Genomic DNA, 23,074 nt, shown 5'->3' with positions numbered 1-23,074 from the left:
CCTGCGGCGGCCCCAGGGCAGGTGCCCCCCCCCCTCCACCACCACTAGCTCCCGGTCCCCGTCCCCGGCCTATTGCATCACTCCGGCCGCCCCGCCCGGCCCGGCGCACGGCGCGGAGCCATTGGCAGCCGGTAGCAGCGGGGCGGTCCGCGGCGGCGGCGGGCTCGGCACTGCGTGGCGCTGCGCGGGGCGGTGCGGTGCGGTGCAGCAGCGGTAGCGCTAGCAGCAGCAGCATCAGCGGCAGCGGACTCCCCCCGCTCAGCTCCGCGCCCCGCTCTTCCCCCCCCTCCCCAGCACGGACGGCCCCATGGCCACCAAAATCGACAAAGAGGCGTGCAGGGAGGCGTACAACCTCGTCAGGGACGATGCCACCGACGTGAACTGGTAAGTGAGCACGGTGCTCGGTGCCTTTCTCTCTGCCCCCTCCCGAAGGGGTGACTTTGATAGACATTCTCCTCATCCCTCTTCCCAAAGGACGGGTTTCAGTGTATTCTTCCCCATCTCCTCTTCCCCCTTTCTAAAGGCTGTTAAATGTATTATTCCCCCTCCCTTTCCCCTTTCCCAAAGGCTAACTCTTAAATGAATGATTCACCTCCCCTTTGCCCTGTCCCAAAGGCTGACTGTTAAACGTATCACTCCCCTTCTCTTTTCCCCTTCCCAAAGGGTGACTTTTAAATACAACGGCTCTACCATCGTCCCCGGAGACCAAGGGGTAGACTATGAAACCTTTAAAAGGAAGTGCACGGGTAAGCTCTGTCTTAATTCCCTTTAGCACCTTTTCATCTTGCTCGCTGCCTGGTGCAGGGAGGGGGGAAAGGATGGGGAAAAACTTGGGTAAACTGGAATTAGAGGTGCTGCTTCTTCGCGTCTGCGCTGTCCTACACGATGGGCTTCCAGCCGCCACCGAGTGCAACTCGCTGAAGTCCACCGTCCTGCCTGTCCTTTGTCTCACCCTTAACTTCAGGTCTGTTGGGCTCTTTTCTCCCCTTTGCACAGTTTTTCTTCGCTTCTCGTTTGTAAGCAAGATAAAACACTTGATTAGCATCGGTCTCCTTGGTCAGTGCTGCAGTTCCGAAGCAAAAAAGACTACATTTTTGTGGATAAAAAGATGCAGGCATGCAGATCATTTTGCAGTAGAACTCTTCTGTGTTCGTAGCGCTAAAGTAGCTGCAGTTAGAAGGCTCGCTTGGGTCTTTTAGGAACATTAAACCCAAGAAGAGAGTGGTTTTGCTGAAGGTCAGCTCGAACAATACAGCCCTGGAAACAGTCGTGTCTGTGGCGTTGCACAGCCGCAACAGTTGTGGCTCTGGGTTTAAACGTGGCAGTTGATTGTTGAACTGTTGGTTGTGGAACATTAACAGGAGAAACAAAGCCTGGGGAAAATGAAAATAAACTGAGGAATATTTAACTTCATCCTATCTTAACTTTTAACGTGTTTTACAAAAGTGGGCTGTGATTTTTCTCAAAGTAACTACTGGGGAGGGGGGGATTGTATAGCTTGTGCTCCTGCCTTGGGTGCTATTTAACAATGTCATAAAGTGGCATGAGATATGAAGTGTTTGTAACTAATACTGGAATATAACAAAGCTTTCCTCCCTCATCGAGTATTGTGGTTAACCTGTGCTTTACATACCTTTACTGTGAGGAGCTGTGTGCTGAGCAGTCTCTCCCTTCTCAAGGTGGGGTGAGTCCCGGAGCACTGCACTCAAGAGTACCACAGCCATTGCAACACCCGTGCCTGTCCAAATTTGGTCTGTCAAGTCCTAGGGCTTGGCTGTATTTCACTGAGGTGAAGGGGAGAACTCCCACTAACTTCAGTGAGGGCAGGACCAGTCTGCTTGGTCCATAAATATCGTAGGAGGAAAATACACTCTAGTCCTTGGAAAGCAGCCACTAAATCAAGACGGTTTAGACTGCTCTGCTATGGCATTTGCAGTGGGGTCTTACTAGGATTAACACACCTACTTTCTTGTAGCTGGTCTTGAGACCGTGGCAGGGGAGATACTCAAAACAAAAAAGATCCTCTTGTAGCTGATGTCAGAAGAGCTGATGCCCTGTCCTGCAAGAAATGCTTCCCACTCAACTCTTTTTAATGGGCAACAAATGGGAAAGATGTATTACATGGCATACAGGGAAATAATACAGGGCTCAGCACTTCTGATGCTCACACCAACCTCATCTAAGGGGTTAGCAGTTTTCTTTCAGTATCTAAGTGCCAAGGTTCTCTGTCTCCGCTTGCAGCCAAAATAACAGCATCTCCAGACATCTGAGGCTTGCAGAGGAACCTTCGCCATTTGTTTTCTGTCCTTGTTTTTAAGGACAGAAGATAAAGACTCCATGTCATATTCTGTTTGAACAGGTTTTTAACGTTTTGTTTGGAGTGGTACACTCTCAAGAACAGTTCCTATCTTCCCTTCTATAGCAAGGGGAATACTTTTATCAATAGACTAAGCAGGCAGAGAGCAGGCACCGGCTGAGCTGGGTTGGAGGCATATAACAGCTAATGGAGGCACATACTGAACTGTGGAATATGGTCAGTTTTGTCTTCTTGCCATTGTTTTCATGTGCCACATCCTTATTTGTAAACAGGGTATTAGAATTTAAGGAAAACTTGTTTTATACCAGCAAAGTGCCAAGCTGGCCCAGTACTGAAGCATTTTTACAGCAAAAAGTAATTTTTGCATATTTTAGGCATAAGCATGGAAAGGGAAGAGTTAGAAGAACATCTGTGGGGTTGATGGTGGCCTGTTCTTAACCTTTAATGTGGAACTAAATCCCTTATAGCTGCTCCTTTGCTCTCTGTTCCTTTTCCTTCTTTCCCTGTTCCTTCTCATGCACCTGGTACGGGCTGCTCCTTGGCAGACGAGGGGCAAGAGGTTCTTCTCAACCTACCTCTGGAACACAGTTGCTGGAGGCAAAGGCAGGTACTGAGCACTGGAAAGGATCTTCCTCCACCCAGGAACCTGGTGCAGCAATTGGGGAGGCAAAAGACACAAGTTTCAGTGCCTCCATTTGTTGCAGCATCTTCTCCTGGACCACTAGACACAGTCACAAAACAAGGCTGGCAGTGAAGTTAAAACCTTCCTTCCCATCTGGAAGAAAGGTTCCAAATGTTGCTATGAAGTAGAGCTGTTTGGAGTATTTCTACTGAAACAAAGTCAGTAATAAAGAGTAGGAAGGGATGGGAAGAGAAGCTAAATATTATCCCTTCCTATCGGTACTGTCCCTTCCTGGCTCACACCCCATCTCCTATGTATTGCTGGGGGGGGGGGGGGGCAAGAGCTACTGTCAGTGCAAACAGCTTCAGACAATGTGATTAGCAGATTAAAAAAACCTGTTATCAGAATAAACTTCCTTGTTTTGAATTTCTGTTTTGTGAAAAACACTTCCCTGAAAGCCAGAGAACACTGCAGTTGGTGGAAGCTGGGCCTAATTTCGTGCTTGAAGGTGAGAGCTGGAGCTGGAGTTGAAAACCTCAGCATGTGAAGTGTCACCAGGCCCCTCCGTCAGCCTTGCTCTGTTCTACTTTCTGCACCATCTATTTCAGTGCTGTTCTGAGTAGCAAACATCTGTGTCCCCTGCTTTCCTTAATAACCATTCTTATTAAAAGCACCTTTGGCATGTGGTACATATTGCTCCCCTCCAGGGCATTAAATTACAGAGCAGGCAGTGTCAGTGTGTGCTAATTCCTGTGGCTTTGAGACCAAGAAGGTCTTTTGTACCAGTTTGGGAGACATTTGCCTGTGGTGGAGAACCTGCCTTGTGCAACAAGGGAAGTTAGGAAGGCCTGGAGGGGGTTGTCCCTAGCAGGCCTGTACTTTTGCCTTCCCCCCCATACATAACCCTTGTGATGCAGACCATGGCCTGGCCCATTGCTGATTCTGCAAAGCTCCTCGGGGAATGAGGGTGGTTGAGGACAAAGGGAAAAGCAAGAAAGTGAAATTGCTTCTTTTAAAGGAAGTAGCAGTTCAAAAGGACCGTGTTAGAACAGGCTTTGCAAGCCTCCAGCGAGGCTCTGCGGGCTGCCACTGGGGGAACACGCGACAGCCCGAGATGCTGAGCTCCTGGGGCAGTGAGGCCCATGCCCTGAGCCGGGAACTGCTGCAGCAGACAGAGTGCCTTGGGCAGGCTTTGTTACTCTCCCTGCTCTGCTCTGAGATACACCTTGCATATCAGACCCACATGTAACGTACCCGGGGGTGGAGGCTTTTTCTCCCTAAGCTATTCACTGAGCTTTGTGTACTAGCAGAAAAGTTCAAGGAACTACATAAGCAGACTGTCCTCCTTCTCCTATTCCACTGTTTGGAGACTGCAATTGCCACTCTTAAAGGCAGAAGACACGGTGAGAAAAGCTTTATCACCCAGGGTGATTCTGCAAACACAGCCTGAACACTGGACTTCTGCATATCAGTTGCTGTCATGCTCTTGCTGACCAGGTCTGTGTCAGGCCATAAGACAACTCAGGCACCTTGGCTGGGAGGTAGGAGACTCTGCTTTAGTCTTCTCTGCCATCCAAAGACCAGCCACAGGTGTGTGAACACCTCTCCTCCAGCTAATCCCAAAGTAAAGTCAACGAAGCTGGCTTAAACCACTGGCACAGTAAAGTCCTTATGTGACTGGGAGGTGGCTGCTGATGGCACTTCTTGCAGTCCTGTGTAATGACAAATGCATGTAACTGTATTGGCCTTTGTCTGACCCAAAGATTCTGGAGACTAAAGGTGAGGGTATTAATTGTGTTGAGGTCATTAAACACACAGTATAGACACCCCCTGTGTCTTCTGGCCTAGGTTGGGTTTAACAGCACAGATTCCTTCTGCATTAAACAAGGACTTAACTCGAGGCTTTTTATCCATTTTACTTCACAGTTACAGCTCTTGCCTCTGCAGATGGCACAGATCCAGATGTAGCATTACTTTGGTGCTTAGTAGTACAGCCATCAGTACACTTAAAAAAAACCCCAAACAGCTGAGCTAGTGGATTTGAATCCGGAATCACAGATAAGAGTTGAAGGTTATTATACGGAAGGATGTGAAGGGTCTTGGGGTATTTTTGTTGTTGTGTTTAATTTCAAAGTCTCATAGCTGGGCTGTTACTGAGAAGAGTACAGTGACAGTCAACTGAGATACTGAACTAAAAGTCTGTCCAGAAACACCTACTTAAACTTCTGTGTGTGTGTCAGTTATATCTCAGTTTCTGTATTATGAAGCAGCAGAGCAATGCATTGTGTCTGTCTGTGGTTTATTGTTTTAGAAGTGTGTATTCTTCCATCAAGTAATGGAGAGGTCGGAAGACTCTGTTTCCCCCCCCATGCCACATGTGAACAGTTGTTTTTCAATGCATCTCTGACTAAAGAAATAATGAGCCTTTTATTTGGAAAGCCTCAGTCCAGATAAATAATTGCAGTGACAGCATGAAATGGGATAGTTATTCATGTGTCTGAAAAGATCAGACCAAAACCACACTGTGCATTCAGCACAAGGAAGAACTGACAATCTTTGGTCTAAAATAAATACCCTATAAAATAACTTCTGGTTAACATAAAATAATAGGAAGGAAATAGAAATAGAATTGGTTCCGAAGATAAATGCAAGCTCTTTTGGGCTTATGACAGTTGTCCTATAAGGCCTGGCCTGCACACGAAGTTTAGGAGCTAAGAGCTGGGAGATCACCAAGATTATGTTGGCACCTTAAGCTGTAGGAAAGATTTGTAAAAATGCACGAGGAGGTATAATGAGATAGGTGATTATCTGCGTTTGGCAACATCTTAAGTTGCTAAAATGGGCTTTGTAAATCAGTCTCCTACTGCTTTTGTTTTTCCTCTTCAATGTGCGTCTTGCCTGCTTTCCCTTAATACCGATTTATAAAGGAAGACCTGGGGCCATGAGTGGCTTATGGGAATTTCACACTGTCTTTGCAGTGTTTCCCTGCTCTGGTGCCCTCCCTGCTTGCTGTAGAAGTTGTGCTCTTGGGAGGCTCAGCTCAAGTGGCGTGTGTTTGACAGTGATGTCCGGGCTGCCAGCTTGACCTGTGGCTTAGGTTGTCCCTTGCAGTGGACGGGAGGTTGTTTTAGGGAATGTTCTCATCAATTTTTGTGGTAGCAGCTCATCAGGGGGAGTTCTGCACTGAAATAGTAGCCCTTGCTTTAGTTTAGTTTAGTTTTGTGATGCTTGACCAAAATAACATGGCTGTGGGTCTGCATTTACCATCCTGTGCTAGACTTAGGAGCAGATAAAGAGCAGCATTAGACCTTTCGCATGCTTTTTGTTTTGGGGCTTGCCTGGCCCTTACTTCTGGCCAACCAACACAACTGTTCCTTTCTTCGGGAAAGGGGAACAAAATTTACCTGGATGCCCTGTTTCCTCCCACTGGCCTCCAGTATATACCCAGGCCAGGAGAGAGACCACTACAGGACCACTGCCACTGGGGTAGTAGTGATTCATTCTGATGAACCAGAGGTGGTTCCTCTGGAGCAGGAAGAGCTGGAAAAGTCAGCATGGGGTCATCCTCCCTGTGCTCTCATGTCCTGAGTACCCTGTCAGCCACCCCAGGTTACATGCAAAAGGTTGGGTGCCCCAGCTACAGCATGTCCTGGGGTTATGGTACTGAGGTCAAACATCTTGTACTTGTCTCAGATGACCTAATGAACATGTCAGCACAGTGCAAGGCAGCACTGCATCAGAGATGCAGGCTTCAGTACAGGGTTAAAGAGGTCAAAAACAGTGTAGTGAGAGTTAGAGGAGGTTTTCTGTCTGCACTTCCAGTCATGTGTCTACAGGGGTGACTGACAAGGTGGAAAATTGACAAATTAATCTAAAATGAATCCAATTGAAACAAATAACATAAATCCTCATGAAACCTGTCATGCACTATCATCAGCAACTCATTGTTGGACACAACACAAAAGCAGATCATTCCAGCAGCTGCCTTGCTGTACGTGACCTTGATTTAGCAAGCAGGTGAAGCTGGGAGCAGTGGCCTTCTCTTAGCACGTCCCTGGCTTGGCCATTCAGAGCTATAAGACTAAGAACCATGAAGCTTTTGACTGTATTTCTTTCCTGCAGCTATTATCTTTTACTGATGAGTCAGGGCATTCTAATCTAATGGGGAATTTTTTAGTACAGCCGAACCAAAGGGTTTGAGTGGATGAGAAAGAGGAGAATACCATCAAGGAAGTCTCTGCAGCTTGGCATCGAGCTGTGTTGACAGCCAAGGGCAGCTTAGTCAGTATATTTGGAAAATCCTGCCCACTGATAAGTAAAGGGTTTGGAGAAAAGTACTAAATGATGCCCATTAAGGCGTTCATTGTACTTTTGTTTGTATAGCCTCATCATGCTGTACAACTATGGTTAAAGGAGTATTGCTATTAGGAATTAACCTTGTTAATTTCTGCTCTTCATTTGCTCAACTAAAGCTGCTATTTCCCTTCTACCCAGACCTGTTATTTGTTTCTTTCTGCCCTGAAATTCATGGCTTAGTGACTAGGATGGTGGTTATGTACAGCTAGGCAGGATTTCCTCTTTCAGAGGAAATCTGCTGCCTCTCTATGATCTGTCACACACATACACAGAGTAAATTCCTAAAACCCACTAGAAGTGGGTTTGTGTGGAAAGGAGGGGTGGGTATTAATGCCTTGATATTTCTAGGGGAGTTGGCACTGATGGCACTGATGACTTCCAGCAGTGATGTGATTGGCAGGGTGGAACTGATTAGCTGTGAAAGAGGAAATCTGGGAGTATAAAAGAACTTGGGTTTTGATACTGTTATCACTCTGAACATGCTTCAGACTAATAGTGAAACTCAACCTCTTCTGCTCAGGGATTTTGCCCTGCAATTGGAGGGGCTCATACTCAAGCTGAACTAGTGCTAAAAACCTCCACATCTGTCCTTGTGGCCTTTTTAGGAAATTAGGCATGTTAATTGCTAAGGGTTCCAGTTCACATTCCCTGTTAGCTTTATCTGCAGCTGCTGAAATTCTCCTCAAGTCAAAGCATCACATATTGGTACTTTATATTAAGTGCACTGAATGAAAATTGTGGCAGTTGAAGAGTCTGTTCTGCCTACTGTGGGGATACAACCTCGATGGGGAAACGGGAGAAAGCACACAGCTTGGGTGTAACCTTTCAAGCCCCCACAGGTAAACCAGCCCCAGGTAAATTCTGCTCAAGACACTGACTCAGAGCCTCACATCTAACCTCAGTTGCTCGTTAAACTTCTTGCTACTCAGTAAGAAGTAAGAGTTGCTCATAGTCACTGAGTAGTGGGTGAGCTAATAGATAAAAGCCCATGTGGCACTGGATCTCTTGATCAAGCTGCTTTCAGACAGGATCGGGAAGCACTAAAACTCTTCTGCTGAGAAGCAAATCCTGCTGCTGTCAGTGATCTGTGGGTCCATGTCAAGTTAAAGTTCAGGCTGACAGATAAATTCCTTCAACTTGCTTTCTATGTTGCTGTGCAAAAGCACTGCTTTTTCACATTCATTATATTTTTGCATTATCTTTATTATAAAGAGGCATATTCCAAACAACTCTCTTCAGGATGTGCAACACGCTTTGGCAGAAGGGGCAGGGATGAAACACCTAAATACTCAAGGTGTAAAGTGATGGGTCCACGGGAAGGGCTGTGACACGGTTACAGTGTAGTAGGGGCCAGGACTTGATGACATTAAAGTGCCTTCCAGCACTGTGTTCCCCTGGGAACCACAGCACAATTCTTAGCAGAGCGTGGCCTCCTTTGCTGTCAGATCTCGGAAAGCAAGGTTTTTTCATAGTAACGTTAAGGGATTTACTGCCTCTCTTCACCTTGGGTATTTCCTGGCTGTCGGTTCATTTATGGTTCTAATCAATCTTGGGAAGAGGATTTACTGTCAGAAACAGGAGTCTCTCTGTGTGTTTCTTGTAGTTGCCAGTAATAGGTATCAGAGAGAGAGGTTGTGTTCGCCTGCAGTGTCGATACACACGACTCTTACTCTCCTTTCAAAGTTCCATATGGATTTTTCCTTTGAGTGAGATTTCTCTTTGATTCAAATTTGAAGTCTTCAGAGGAGTTTGTTTCAAACCCTGAACTGGCTCACACATACCCTATGTCTGTCTGCCAGTTTTCCTCAGTAGTCTTCTGTCAGTGGCAAAGAAGCAAACAGAGAATAAAATAGAGCATAGGTAGATTTGGTTTTCCCAGACTTAAAAACATCTTACCTTTTATCAAGGGGAAATTGTCTTTACTCACATTTTGACAAAACAAAGTGCTAAGTAAGCTCTGGGATCTGTCAGCTTTCAGAGAACATCCTACTTTTAGGTCTTTTTGCACTGATTTCTAGCAGCTTATTTTCTGGGGGTGAGCAATTTAGAGCTGCTTCTCCCCAGAGCTCCTGGGGCTGTCCTGACTGTTCATGGAGCATTCTGTCATGGAGCCAAGGATAGGCTGGTGAATGTTACTACACCTGGAGCTTTCGTCTTCACTTGGCAGTAGCCAAGACAGCAAATAAATAACTATAAAGCATGTTGAACTGGTTACAACAAGTGTAACCAGGTTTAACATGATTCTTGTCAAACAGCAAGTTTGTTCTTCTATTTTGAGTCACCTTAATTTAAAAGGTCTTGAGTGACCTGTAACAGATGAAGTAGCTATGATTAGGTATATTCCATGATTGCACAACTGTCCATCTGCTCCACTTTTCTGCACAATCCTGGTTGGAGGCTCCAGCATCGTGATGCTACTGAGTGGATATGAGTGGATGAATATGAGTGGATGCTATGATGTTCTAAGGGCCTGTGATCATGAAGGCATCCGAATGCTGCAGCTGGTGAGTCACCCTGGAATGAAGGAATAAACTCTTTGAGACAAGGAGTTTGCAAGGTTTTTTACTCATATGGCCAGGCTAAACAGCTCTAGTCTGATGTGATATAGCAGAATCCAGCTGTGAAACAGAGAATCAGATCTAAAATCCAAGGCCTTTCTCCATGGAGCTTTGGAAGCAGTACTGAAACACATCTGGGGAAGTAATTGCAGATTTTTCTTTTGCTCCTTCTTCTCCCCTCCTTCTTCTAAACTCATAGTACAAGTGAGCCAGAAATGTTGCAGAAGGGAGGGAGTGGAAAGGATCGGATTTGCACAATGGCCACTGTGAAGGCCACAAGAGCAGAGCTCCTGTTGATCCCAGATGATGGAACTGTTAACACAGGATCAGTGCTTGGGCTTGGTCTTCAATTTTCACCCTAGAAAACAGCAAAGCAGGGATGTTTCTGGGTTTAATCATTTTATCTTTTGCTTTGTCTCTCCAGATGATGTTAGATTGTTTGGCTTTGTCCGATTCACCACTGGCGATGCCATGAGCAAGCGAGTCAAGTTTGCCCTTATCACTTGGATTGGAGAGGATGTCAGTGGCCTGCAGAGAGCCAAAACTGGGACCGATAAGACTCTGGTCAAAGAAGTAGTACAGGTAACCTCTTCCTTCTCTTTTTAACCACCAGTTCTCATTGCTTTTAGCTCTACAAGCACCAGCAGAAGGGCGGAGAGGGGAAAGGATTGGATCATCCTTCAACTTTGTAGTTAATCCTTTAAAAAGAAGACAGTTCCCTATTGCCTGTCTTCCTACTAGGAAGACTTAACATTTGCCCTTTGAGCACTCAGGCATAAAGAAGCACCTTTGTGTGTAAGGCTGTCTTTAACTATTTCAGGAGGAGGGAGTATATGCACTCCCGTCCTCGTCACCATTAAGTTGTTTCCCATCTCCTTCCTTGGTATGGAAATAACATAAGGAATGATACAGAACAAGGCGGTATTAAGTTAAGCAGGTGAAATAAACATAAAAATCCACACCCTTGTTTAAACTTCTTTTGAGGCTTTTTGTCACTGCACGATGACTTCATGGACCTAATCGACTAAAGTCTGAAGTCTCTACCAGTACCAATTAACTAGCAGCTTTTGGTAACTAACTAAATTTAAACAGTCTTCTCTTTGGCCTTGAACTTATCAGGGAAAAAGAGAAACGATCTTAGTACATGCATTGGAAGGGTTTCACTTGACCGTGTCTGCCCCAACTGAGCTTATCATTTAACTCTGTCAAGGCCTCCCAGAGTCCTCTGAGCTGGACTCAGTCCAAGCAGCAGCCACAAGAGAATTGAATTGTGTAAGGCTGCAAAGAGCTGCTGCTGAAAAGCTGATTTTATTGGAGAAGATGCTAACATTTATCATGTTTCCCATGAAGAAGAATTCAAAGCAAGATTAGCTCTTTCAACTAAACCTAGGGCCAGCTCTCCATTGCCTGAGGAATGATCATTCTTAGGTGCTTGGGGCACAGGCTGAGCGTTGGAATAATCTCCCTCAATAATTGCATTCTTGACTATGTAAAGAAATCTCCCAGTAGGATAATATGAAGGATGAGAATGCAGTCTCTCTCAATTCATTGGTTGTTTGCATGATACAGAAGATTATATTTAAATAAGAAGCATGAAGAATATAATAAAATCATATTCTTCCAGAAGGTAAGAACTGTTGCTAAATGTTTCAACATTACAACTATGCAGAGGGGTCCATTCTGAAAAGAAACTTCCATAATGACACCTGAAGAAAGGAAAGCAAACCTGTATTCATGTGAAGTAGCTGAAACTGTGTAATTGTAGCTGAAGATGAAATTATAGAGTGCTAATAAATGACTCATAGAAGAGTCACTAAGCCCAAGACTTGGAAAAAAATATGTTTAGACAATTTATTCCTGTTGAGTTGAATAGCATTCCTGAATGCAGTTGTAAGATCTATGCCTCCTCAGGTCAGTTGTATTTAAGTGTGAATTTCACTTATTTCATCTTTGTTTAGTAGTCTAAATGAGTTAATAATAAGGTGGAACTTCAACCATTCTTGGGTGTTACTTAAAAGTTTTCATAATCCAATTAATCTGTAGTAAAATGTGAAAACAGTACAACTTGTGCTTAATACACAATTGAACAACTACCTCTATAACCCACTCCAAAGCATTTCTGAAAGTAATGCCAACGGTCATCTCCTTTCCATAGGAAATTATCTTGGCCACTGTTTTGAGTAGTTCTGCATGTGCAACTGAATCCCTCTGAGTGGAGTGGGATAAAAGCAGAACTATTTTCTTCTTTATGCATGTAACCTTGAAGGTAATCTGTCAAAATGAAAAAGGACAAGAACATCCAACTGAAATTTAGTGGAGGAAATTTATCTCAGGGCTATTTCACTCTTACTGGTTCTCTTGACCTTCAAGTACATTCCCAGTCACCTCAGTGCTGCTGTGTCTTACAGAGATTGAGATGAGTTACACATAGAAAAATACATTTGGGTGTTTGCTGTAATGATAAACTACAAATTGGACAGCATTGGTTCATCATTTGGAGTAAGTAGTAACCTAAAGTGGGAATTTTCTTCTTTACAAACCCTGAAGAGAATCTAGACTACTGATGGAGTTTGGCTTTCTGCAGCTTTAGTGCATAGCCTATAGGTGCACTTCACCTGTGTGAGATGGCTCTCCTTCCAAGGAAGTGTGGTATAAGGAGGCTTTTTGTACAGCAGGTAACAGCTTTTACTTTGTCATCTGCAGAAGTGGTTGGTTGGATTCCAGAACAACTGCTGTTCGGTCTGAGAAGCCCTCAGTAAAACTCAATGGGCTTTTGCTATCTTGTAATAACTGCAAAAGATGATGTGGCTCTTTATTTAAGACCAAAGATGGGGTGTGAGGGGAGCCTGCTTCTTATCCTCTGCTGTGTTGTAGATGCACTGATGATCTACGGTTGAACTCTGCTCAACGCTGAACAAATGCCAGTAAACGTTGTTCCACTGAGACTCCAAGTGATCGGGAGTCAGATGAAAATACCATCTAGCAAGCAAACCCCACCATGCTGCGTTTTAGAATAAGGAATGTTCACACATGGTGATTATTAGCAGTCTCCTAGAAGCACCTGCCATAAGGAAAACACAAGGGATATTAACTGTTGAAGGGTAGATTCTGGGTTTGTGAACAAAAGGATAAAGTATTACAAAGCAAGGAGAGGAACTGGGTTGCCCTCGCTTTTGTATTCCTGCCTTGGAAGGGGGAGCAGGTGCTGTGAAATCTATAGGGAGGTGGCCTGGGAAGCAATGCTGATAGGCAGTGGAGGAGGCTGCCAGAAAACCTGTCAGGAAGAGAGGACAATTGATTTTCATCTGCGATAACCGTGAAATTACAGGGATGGATCTTGCCTGGTGGAAACGGCCATAGTTCTTCTGATCTGTTCTAGCTGAGAATTAGGTCTTCTTGCTTATTTGGGATCACCCTTATTACCTCTTTAATGCTGTTGGAAAATGGGGTTTGCATTTATTGTGTTTATTTTGGATTGCAGAAAAATGCATTTTCCATCTAAGGAACATTCAGTAGCTTTTTCTCTCTTCCCCCCCCCCCCCCCATAGCCATTTACTGTCCATCCCTTCTCTTTACCTTAGCTGGAAATACTAGATCAAGTCTGTGGCCTGGTCCAAGTAGTTCAGCTGAGAGTAGGTTAGGAGTAAGGCCAGGCTGGGGAATGAGTATTTATCTCTATGTTCTTAAGGGTATGACTAAGTACTAAAGTGTAGAGACTTTCCTGTGTAAATCTTTTCTCACTGAGCTTCTGTTTAGACCAAGCATATACCTAAGGGTAGGGAGTAGTAGCACACAACATCCCATGCTTTGCAGACTGCTGCTTAAGATGTTTGGGAGTTCATTTCTGGGGTACACTCAAAAATCTAGAATGGTCTAAGCTTAACAGCTGGAGAACTTTATGAAGCATTAAGCTAGGATGACTTTTGTCATCATCAGTAGAATCTTACCTTGTGCCTGTGGGTGAACTGGCAGATGCTTACAGAGCATCACATGCAGCAGACCCTGCAGCAGCATTTGTATCCTGTGCTGCTGTTTGATCACTGGGAGCCACTAGTTGTCATGCCAGAGTTGTACCCAGCTGGCAGTAGGTACCAGCTGAAAAGAAAGGCTTTGGGCATATTTTCTGTTTGGCTGAAAAGAAGATCATTCAAAGCTGGTCTTAAACTCATGTTTTATGTCTCTGGAAGTAAGGACGGTTCTGCTTTTTACCTCCTTTATATGCATAAGCTGTGACTCATTCAGCCTTAGTACAAATCCATCCAGGGGACTCTCTATGCTGTGGGGGCTGTTGTTTTGACCTGTTTTGTTCCAAAGGCCCAGGAGAAACAGGTCGGTCAGCTTAAGCCCAGAAATCAAGGCTGTTGTAAGCTGCTTGTCAGGGCTGGAATGGCTGCCAGCATGAGGTTCAGTTCAGCCATAAAAATTCCTGCAAGGTGAAACCTGGCAGCTGTGGAGTTTAAGCACAGGAGCATCAGGCCTTACAGTGAATTTGCTTTGAGAGGCAGCAGGATGGTGTTCTGGTGCTTTTCTTCCAGTTAGGACAAGCCCAGGCACAACGGTTGTGGGGCTGGTAGTGGCAAATGCTGCTAAAGCAGTCTGGTTTTGATGTGAATGCTGAACACAGGACTCGGTTTCCCTCTGAGTGTTGCTTCCTCTCTGTGAACTTGTAGCCCTTCATGACTGCATTTCCTACCAGGAGATTTTAACCCCTCGTTAGGCAATGTGGAGGTCTTTTTCCTCAAGGGGCTGAATTTCTCTACAGGGCTGTCTCAGGAAAGGGACTGCCTCACCTTTGACAGTCTATTTTCCATGACTTTTTACTCTTCCCTGTTTTCGTCAGCACTGCTGCTCCCACAAAGTCATATGCTCTATTATTTGCATATTCAGGGTAAAACAGCTCTGTTTCTGTGAGCAAATATTCATGGCATTTTATTCATTTTTATTTTCGGTGAGGAACTGGCCTGGCTTTAGTGATATCAACAAGTTTACTGAGTTCCTGCTTTCAAGCTCATGGCACCTTTCTCTTTTCCTCTGTATTACTCACTGCAGTGATGCTGGTACCTCTTAAGGGAGGATGCACTTATGGGGTTACTGTCCTTGGTCTCAGGACAGCTACAACACATACAACTCCATGTACGTGCATTGGGTTTCTCATGTTAGTACAGCTGGTTTAATAGCTTTGTTAGAGCAGTCAGAAAATCAAACTCATATGGTAATAGCTTTGAGGTGGTCTCTCTCAGAAGGGTGAGTGAGATCCTGCTGGGAAAGCAAGCGGGATTGTTCATTTTGACTGTTTTTCCTGTTATGGTTTACTGTAATGACCATACCAAATGGATATGGATTTACAAGAACTCCTAGCCCTAGTGTAGAAGAGAAGGTGGCAATTTTGTAAGTAACTTCTTCAGGCCCGAATAAGCAGCCTCTTCTCATCCCCCCACATCTGACACACAGCCCTGTGACTTTTCCAGTGGGATGCAGCACAGATAGGAAGAATTTGCAGATCAGCTGGAATGTAGTTCCCGTTGCTGAGAGATGTGTTTGCCAGAGGTTTTGGGCTGGCTTCTCCCAGTGGCTGGAACTGGTCCATGTAAAAATTGGCAAGAAGTAGATTTGAAGAGAGAGTTTTTGCTGATAGCTTGGACTGTGACAGCTGATCACAGGACCAGATTTGGTGTAGCCAGAGTAGAGTAGAGGACTATGGTAATGTATTGTTATACGCGCTTCTCAGTTTATACCTCTCCTTGTACTCAGAGAGGCCCTGCAAGAACATACCTCTGATGCAGCCATAGGACATGTCCTTTCTTCCCCATGACCCCAGATACAGGACTCATAAGAAACATGGGAGATGTCATCTCCACTGTACTGCATGTGCACTGAAAATAAGACTACCAGTGGATGGGAGTGGTGGCATTAAGCACAGTAGAACTGAGGACTTTGAACATCAGTGGAGGCTGCTGCAAGCCCCAGTGTAAATAAAACCAGTGGGAAGCTGCTCAACTACCTGGCACCATCCCTAGCTGCTAAGAACCCAAGTGTTGGTATACAAGGATTTTCCTTCTGGCTTCAGGCCTACCAGTGCTGGGATTTATAAGGGCCTCTGCAGACCTTTTTGGTACAGTATCTGCACCACCCAGATTTTCCCTTGTGCAACTTAGGCAAATTTTATGGCCCCATATGCTAAACATTCAGGGCCTGGAACAGGAAGAAATCTACTCCACCTTTTTGTTTTTTTTTCCACCATAAAGTTGTCTGGAACAGAAAGGCTGGACTGAGCTTGCTGCACAAATCTTATGCTTCCCAGGGAGAGATGCAGGCTCACTTTTGGCAACCTGACCTGCGTGGTTGTAGCCCTTTCTTTCTGTAGTATCTCATAGAGGTTGACACAGGATTGGATTGCAAAATCATGACCCTCTGCTACTGAGGCACAAAGCAAAGCACGTGCTAGATAGGTGCATTGAAGAACCATGAGTAAACCTTACTTTCTACATCGTAATCAATGATTTGAGAGGCAAAGCAAAGAGACTGGTCACTGTTGTGTGTGAGGGTGATAAAGATAAATGGCATCATTGTTTTTGTTATCTGTAGGCTGCTGGTGACTCTGGGGTGAATATAAAGACTACAATTCACTTGCAGGGCTTGCTGTGGTTGTAAAAAGCTTGGGGATAGGGGGAGGAGAAAAGGAAGTGGAGGATGTAAAATAAGGATGCATGTCAGCAAAGCTAGGGCCTCAGCATCAGTTATGCACCGTGCCTTAGGCGGCTACAACTTCTGCAGTGCTCTTGAAAGGCATTAGGTATTGCTGTATGCAAAAGAAGAGAAAGCAGGGACTTTCTCCACCCCAGTTTCTTAAGGGCAGAAAGAAAATCTGGTGGCAGAGCAGAAACCTGTCTTAAGTTGGATGCCTGTTGGCATTGCTGTTAGCTGCTTGAAGCTGGGATTTTTCCTGTTGCTTTGCAGGAGCCAGTTTGCTGTGATCAGTTATTTATAATTGCAGATGACAGTCATGCCAAATAAGGACCATTGCCTGGTCTAGCTAACATCAGACCCAATTAAATCAGTTGTGAGCAGTTTTACATTCTGGTAATGAAAACGTGTGAACTCTGGGTAAGATGGCCCTTGGCTGAAAAGTGCTACTGTTGATCATGGGTGCCCAGTCTCCTGATCTAAGGGCCACAGTCCCTCCTGTCTTTGTGCCCTGACAACACAGGAGGCAGTGTCAACCATCTCTAAAATATGCCTCCCTTCACCTTATGATTTGCATCCTGGACAAAAGCTCAGCTCCAAAGAGCTCAAACAGTGAATTCAGAATTACAAGGAAGGCTATGGCTGAAGAAGGGTCAAACAGGATATTGAAATCAGGAGCTGCAGGCAGCAAACTCACCAGAAGCATCTTCTCCCCTTGGGGCCAGGCTGGATGAGACATCGTGGTGGGTTAGAGTTGGTGCAAAGAACCAGAGAAGCCCCTGACAGCAGAAACCAGTAAAGCAAAGAGTTATTAAACAGTGACCCAGACCCTGAGGCTACAAACCTGGCACAAGAGGTGGCCCAGGCAGCTAAGGGGATATTTCAGACTGGCTGGGAATATCACCCATCTGGCTACTGCTAGGGGGGATTGTTCAAACCTTGCAAGGTGTCTTGGTGGTATAGACACAAAAACAGTGGCTGGTGCTCACAGATCATCATGCAGGACTCTGAATAAGTGTCTATTTGGGAAGAACATTTGAGTAATTATAATTAGTTTGTGGAACATATAATTCAGTTCCTCTCTGTTCACTTGTGATTGCATTTGCAGTTTTAATTTCAGAATCTGCAGAGTGGGCGCTGAAGGAAACCTTCCATTGGATTTATAAAATACACACACTTTTCATGGGATCCTTCTTATGCACCTGCCTCTCAGTTCTCAGTAAAGTCAGGGCAAAGACTAGCACTGAAGTTGGGTAGTCCTGAATAGTCTGCTTCCTGAGTTGAAGGTAAATTTGTTAAACCTGTTAGCACAGAGAAAAGAAATTGAAAAGGCTCAGCCCAAAATCCATGTAGGTAACACAGCTCAGTGAGCATCAAATAGTCAAAAAATCATTTGTTTGGTTTTAGCAGACATCTCACACAGGAGACCTGGAAGTGGGACACTTGTGAGCATGACCGAATCTGATGTTTTGGGCAGTTTGCCTCTTCATTTCCCACCTCAAAAGAAGGATCTTTTTTCTCTAAATAAACAATTTCTTTCCTATTTTCCCTGAGCCGTGCTCGGACATGGCTGAATGCCTGTAATGTCTATCTGTCCTCACACCAGAAAAGCTGACCATTGAAGCATGGAGCAAAATGGTGCTACAAAGCAGTTGTTATGTCTTAGGACTTTGTCTAGCTGCTGATACACTAAAGCAGAGCGGACAAGGCTTCTCATAGCTGCTATAAGCTTCCCCCCCCGCCAAGCAACTCCTCGGTAGTGAGGATTTCCTGCAGTGTGAAACAGGATCAGCCACAGCCTGGGAGACTGGCGAGGGGGAGGGAGCTGTTTTGCTCTCCCTTCCATTCCTTCCACCGCATGAAAGAGGTGCTGAGGCTCTTTCAAGCTGAATCCTTCTCCACCCCCTCCTTTACCCGACTCTGATCCCAAACGGAGACCCTTGAGACGCTGCCAAATAAAGAGCTCTCCGATGGCTTAGAGTCTGAAATCAATTAGAAACCCCCTTCCATGGTTGTGCCGGAGCTGTTCCAGCGCCAGGGAGACCTGGACGAGATGACTGCTTCTCTCCCAAAGCATTGCCTCATTCTCTCAGGCAGACCCCGTCACCTTTTGGGGCGCTTGCTGCCCAGGGAGCCAAACATTGCCGCTTTCCCGAGACATTGCAGCAGGGCTGTTGGGATTTTGATTTGTGTTTATTTGCCGTCAGTCCGCCCCTGGCTCTGCAGGGTCCAGTGGCTGCTCGTGTTTTTCATGCTGTCTAAAACCTCTGCGGGCTGGGGAGGAAGGGAAGGACACATGCAGTGTTTTCAGTTGTGGTTAGGAAGGGAAGGAAAATGCTAAAGCAAGAGGCAAATGTGGATGTTTGCTGAAATGCCTGCGCGCACATATGCATGCCACCCTTGCTATGAGACAGGAGGAACAGCCCCCACAAAGGAACAAATCCCTGACTGTAGTGACGCTGCCCTGACAAGTGCCCCAAAGGCACTGTGGGATCCCATTCACAGCCATCTCTTCTGAGAAAGGTTTTCTCTGTTCACAACCTCACATCACAGCGTGCTGCCTTGGGCTTGCCCAGCTCCCAGAAGTGGCAAAAAGCATTCAAGCAGCTAGATAGCACGCAAGTGTATTAGTAAAGCGTGTCCTTAAAGGTCACTTTGCATCATTAGACCACAGAGCATACTGGAGCCTATTAATGCCAGCAGCCTGTCTGATGCAGTTACCTTGGTTTTCGCCATGATATGTATTAGACAATTGAGAGGAGGAGATAGATAGTAAATCTACTGAAGTTGCTTAATCATTAACTGAGGCATCCTCCTGTTAGGTTGTGGGTTATGATACTGTGGTGTAGAACTGTTCTTTTTTTAGAAGAAGTGTCCTAAAAAGGGCACAGATAGGATTAGTGACTTGCCCAAGATTATGCTGAGGGTCAGTGGCAGTTAGAAGGTCAACAGTTTAGAGCTTTTTGGTTTGCATACTACTGAGGAAACTTGACCTAACCCAGCCTGTGCATTTATCGGTAGGAAGAGCTGAGCATGGGGCAGGATTGGGCCTTGCAGCCAGTGACTGTAGAAGTAGACACACAGAAGTTGAATAGAACAGAAGTAGATTAGAATAGAAACAAGCCTTCTAGCATAAGTCTTGGATTTTGTCAGTCTTCAGTCTCAGCCAAAGATTTCTGTTATCATCCCTACCACAGTAGGTGTGGAGCTCATAAAGCCACGGAAGCCGGATAACTGTCTTTATTCAGGTACTTGGATGAGTATCTCCTTTCTTAACAAACCTTTTCTTTATCTCTTGCAGAACTTTGCCAAAGAATTCGTGATCAGTGACCACAAAGAGCTGGATGAGAATTACATCAAGAGTGAGCTGAAGAAAGCAGGGGGGGCTAATTATGATGCACAGAATGAGTAAACATACCAACCTCCTGGCACCATCACCTGGGTCTGACAGGGGGAGGAAAGGCACAACAAACTAACAACTGAGAGATGAGGCAACTGAACCCCCCAGCTTTCTGTGTGCGCACACAAGAACTCCCTTTTCCACATACAGTGGACTTCCATTCCATATCACGAAACATCACTCTCGGGGTGTTTGTTTTTCTCTTTTCCCCATTTTTTTTTACTCATAACTCTGTGGGTGTTCTCACATCTGTGGAATTTAGGTTTGTATCTGCTTTTGGTGTTTTTCAGCATTGTGTTTGTAGAGGCTTGCCATTGTGTCCTTCTTCCTGTGCATGCATGTCCGTGTCTTTTAGTTGGGCTCAAACCTGGTTTCTGAGGGAAGAAAGTTTTGGGGGAGTTCTAAACGTCGATTAATTTTTCTAAATTTGTTCAGGTTGATATTCTTGGGGATAATGCTTTTTGCTCTCCTGTGCTCAGATCAACTTGAGCCGACTTCACTGAAACGTTGATTAAATTGTCTTAAGTTTAAATGTCCATCTGAGATGTTATCCAACTGCTTAAACAACAAAGCAAACAAAATTCTTCAGCTCCTAAATAGGAAAAAATTTGCCTTAAACATTGCTTGACAGTTGCTATGCTATGTGCTGCATCTCTATCCCTCCCTCTTCAAAATAAGATCCAACATGATCCAGATGTAGGGGTTTTGTTGGTTTTCAGAGGTATCAAGGCACAGTAAACTGAGTGGCTTAGAAATGTCTGGACACTTGTTCACTATTTTGTGTACATCGGTCTCTGGGTTTGTATTTGACTTTCTTAATGCTGGGGCTCAGGAGGTGAAACTGAAATGCACAGATTTCCTTTTTAAATGATGTCTGCAAAAATAGCAGCCACTGAATCCTAGCAGCCTTTTCTTGCCCATGTGCCCCCTGCTCTTTTAGCAGTTAAACACAACACCTTCAGTTATTTGGGGCCTTTAAGAAGGGAACTGCTTAAAGGCCCCTGCCCCTTTACTCTTCTTAAAGGCCCCTGCCCCTCTACTCTGCTCTTGTGAGACCTCACCTGGAGCATTGTGGGCAGTTCTGGTGTCCTCAGCATAAAAAGGACATGGAACTGTTGGAACAAGTCCAGAGGAGGCCACGAGGATGATCAGGGGACTGGAGCACCTCCCGTATGAAGACAGGCTGAGAAAGTTGGGGCTGTTCAGCCTGGAGAAGAGAAGGCTGCGTGGAGACCTCAGAGCAGCCTTCCAGTATCTGAAGGGGGCCTGTAGGGATGCTGGGGAGGGACTCTTCATTAGGGACTGTAGTGACAGGACAAGGGGTAACGGGTTAAAACTTAAACAGGAGAAGTTTAGATAGGATATAAGGAAGAAATTCTTTCCTGTTAGGGTGGTGAGGCACTGGAATGGGTTGCCCAGGGAGGTTCTGAATGCTCCATCCCTGGCAGTGTTCAAGGCCAGGTTGGGCGAGGCCTTGGGTGACATGGTTTAGTGTGAGGTGTCCCTGCCCATGGCAGGGGGGTTGGAACTGGATAATCTTAAGGTCCTTTCCAACCCTAACTATTCTATGATTCTATGAACTTTCCTCTGGCAATGAGTACGGGATGGAGCGCAGCAGCTCTATCTATGTGGGGATAAAACATTCAACAGCAGAGGCCCAGAGAGAAACTGGGCACTGTTTGTTTTGTATCAACCTGTTTGTTTGGGGGGCTTCTTTGTATGGCTTTTTCAGTTTTCATCAAATATTATTGTCTTCAGAATTATGTGTAGGGGGAAACTGTGTTGTACTGGGGCTTGGGAGTCCTCGCTACAAACCCGTGACAGAAATAAATGTTTTTCAAAAACAGTTCTGAGCAACTCTGTTGTTCTTTTACCTTCCATGCAACAACAAGCCTATATTTAGGAGGTCTCTTAATCCTGTGTGTAAGACTTTGAGCTCTGGCAATCTTGGGGCTATTAGGAGAATTAAACACTGGCTTAAATGTAAAACGATCTTTGTCCCTGCAGCCCTTGTCTGCTCATCTCCACTCTAAAGGGACATAGTGGTGACCACAGTGCACCTGACACACTTTTTGTTCAGCAGCTCTACATCTAAATTTCCAGCACCAAAATGCCAAGTGGGAATTGTAATTAGGTCAAAAAGAATTTCACACACCCCCATAAAATAAACGTAGAGAGGTCAGGAACAGATTTGGGAGCAAGAACAACACTTTCAGCTTCCTGCACAGGGTTACATGGGGTGTCACAATTCTGGGCAGAACTTACTCAAACTTCCCCTGAAAGAAGGAATATGGTTATTTTTTACAGGACTGACAGTGGGGACAGGCATAACTAAAGGGAAAGAGCTTTGCAGACAGCTTGTGATGCTCAGAGACTTTGCCTTAATGCTTCAGTGATGATGACAAACTTTTATTTGACAGCTTGTGGGGTACTGAGACAACAATCCCAGTCTGGTCTTGAAGCCTGGCAGCAGTATCAAGGGAAATACATCAGCACCAGCTGTGGTGTGGGGTTTGATGCACTGCTCAAGGAAGAGCTCAGCACAGACCCAAAACAGCATTCTCAGCCACTCAAAGGCATCTCAGTGAGTCAAAGCAGAGTTCTTGGGATGGAGGAAGTGAAGGCGTCACCCTGACCTCTTCGGTGGGTTTGCTGTCCTCAGTCAGCACAGAGTATTTTTCTGTATATTATCTAGTATATTATCTTTTCTATTATCTTTTCTTATATTATCAGTGTGTATTATCTAGAGTATATTATCTTTTCTAAGCCTGTCTCCTCCAGGTCACTTCTGGCATGTCTGTTCCATGCCCTGAGAGCTGCTGTTGGGGTCCAGTGCCCTGAATCCGGGGCTGACTCACCAGCAGGGGCTGAACCAACTGGGACGGGAGACCCTGGGCTTGTCCTTCCTATGGATTTCCCCCTGACTCCTGCAGTGGTCTGAAGTGGAACTCCAAAGTACTCATACAAGATAAGCACCCCATTTGCCCTTAGTCAGTCCAGATTGCACAACATGAAAAGTCCCATATTTCCTCTTTGGATTGCCTCTATGGTGTACCGGCACATGTGGTCCTATTTTGACCACAGGAATATCCATCTTGCTGTTGCTAGTACAGCAACTGCTTGAGCAGCATTAGATA

The 23,074-nt window shown here is 45.3% G+C and overlaps 1 protein-coding gene across 1 annotated transcript; it reads left to right on the top strand.

The window, feature by feature from the left end:
• Window positions 1-190: 190 nt before the first annotated feature.
• COTL1 (coactosin like F-actin binding protein 1) lies at window positions 191-20,877 on the top strand. The gene is made up of 4 exons (XM_062618339.1): window positions 191-384; window positions 664-746; window positions 10,278-10,435; window positions 19,839-20,877. Exons 1-4 carry the CDS (start codon window positions 308-310, stop codon window positions 19,947-19,949), a joined length of 429 nt encoding a protein of 142 aa, XP_062474323.1. The 5' UTR covers window positions 191-307; the 3' UTR covers window positions 19,950-20,877.
• The last annotated feature ends 2,197 nt before the right edge of the window (window positions 20,878-23,074 follow it).

This window comes from Pezoporus occidentalis, unplaced genomic scaffold (assembly GCF_034315485.1).
Source record: "Pezoporus occidentalis ecotype Australia unplaced genomic scaffold, CSIRO_AGI_Poc_V1 ctg20, whole genome shotgun sequence".
NCBI lineage: Eukaryota > Metazoa > Chordata > Aves > Psittaciformes > Psittacidae > Pezoporus > Pezoporus occidentalis.
This window is presented reverse-complemented; position numbering and strand designations above follow the sequence as displayed.

Coding starts and splice junctions, on each gene's coding strand:
- COTL1 (XM_062618339.1), top strand. CDS start 308: ATGGCCACCAAAATCGACAAAGAGGCGTGCAGGGAGGCGTACAACCTC. Junction 747..10,277: donor CTTTAAAAGGAAGTGCACGG/GTAAGCTCTGTC, acceptor TTGTCTCTCCAG/ATGATGTTAGATTGTTTGGC. Junction 10,436..19,838: donor TGGTCAAAGAAGTAGTACAG/GTAACCTCTTCC, acceptor TATCTCTTGCAG/AACTTTGCCAAAGAATTCGT.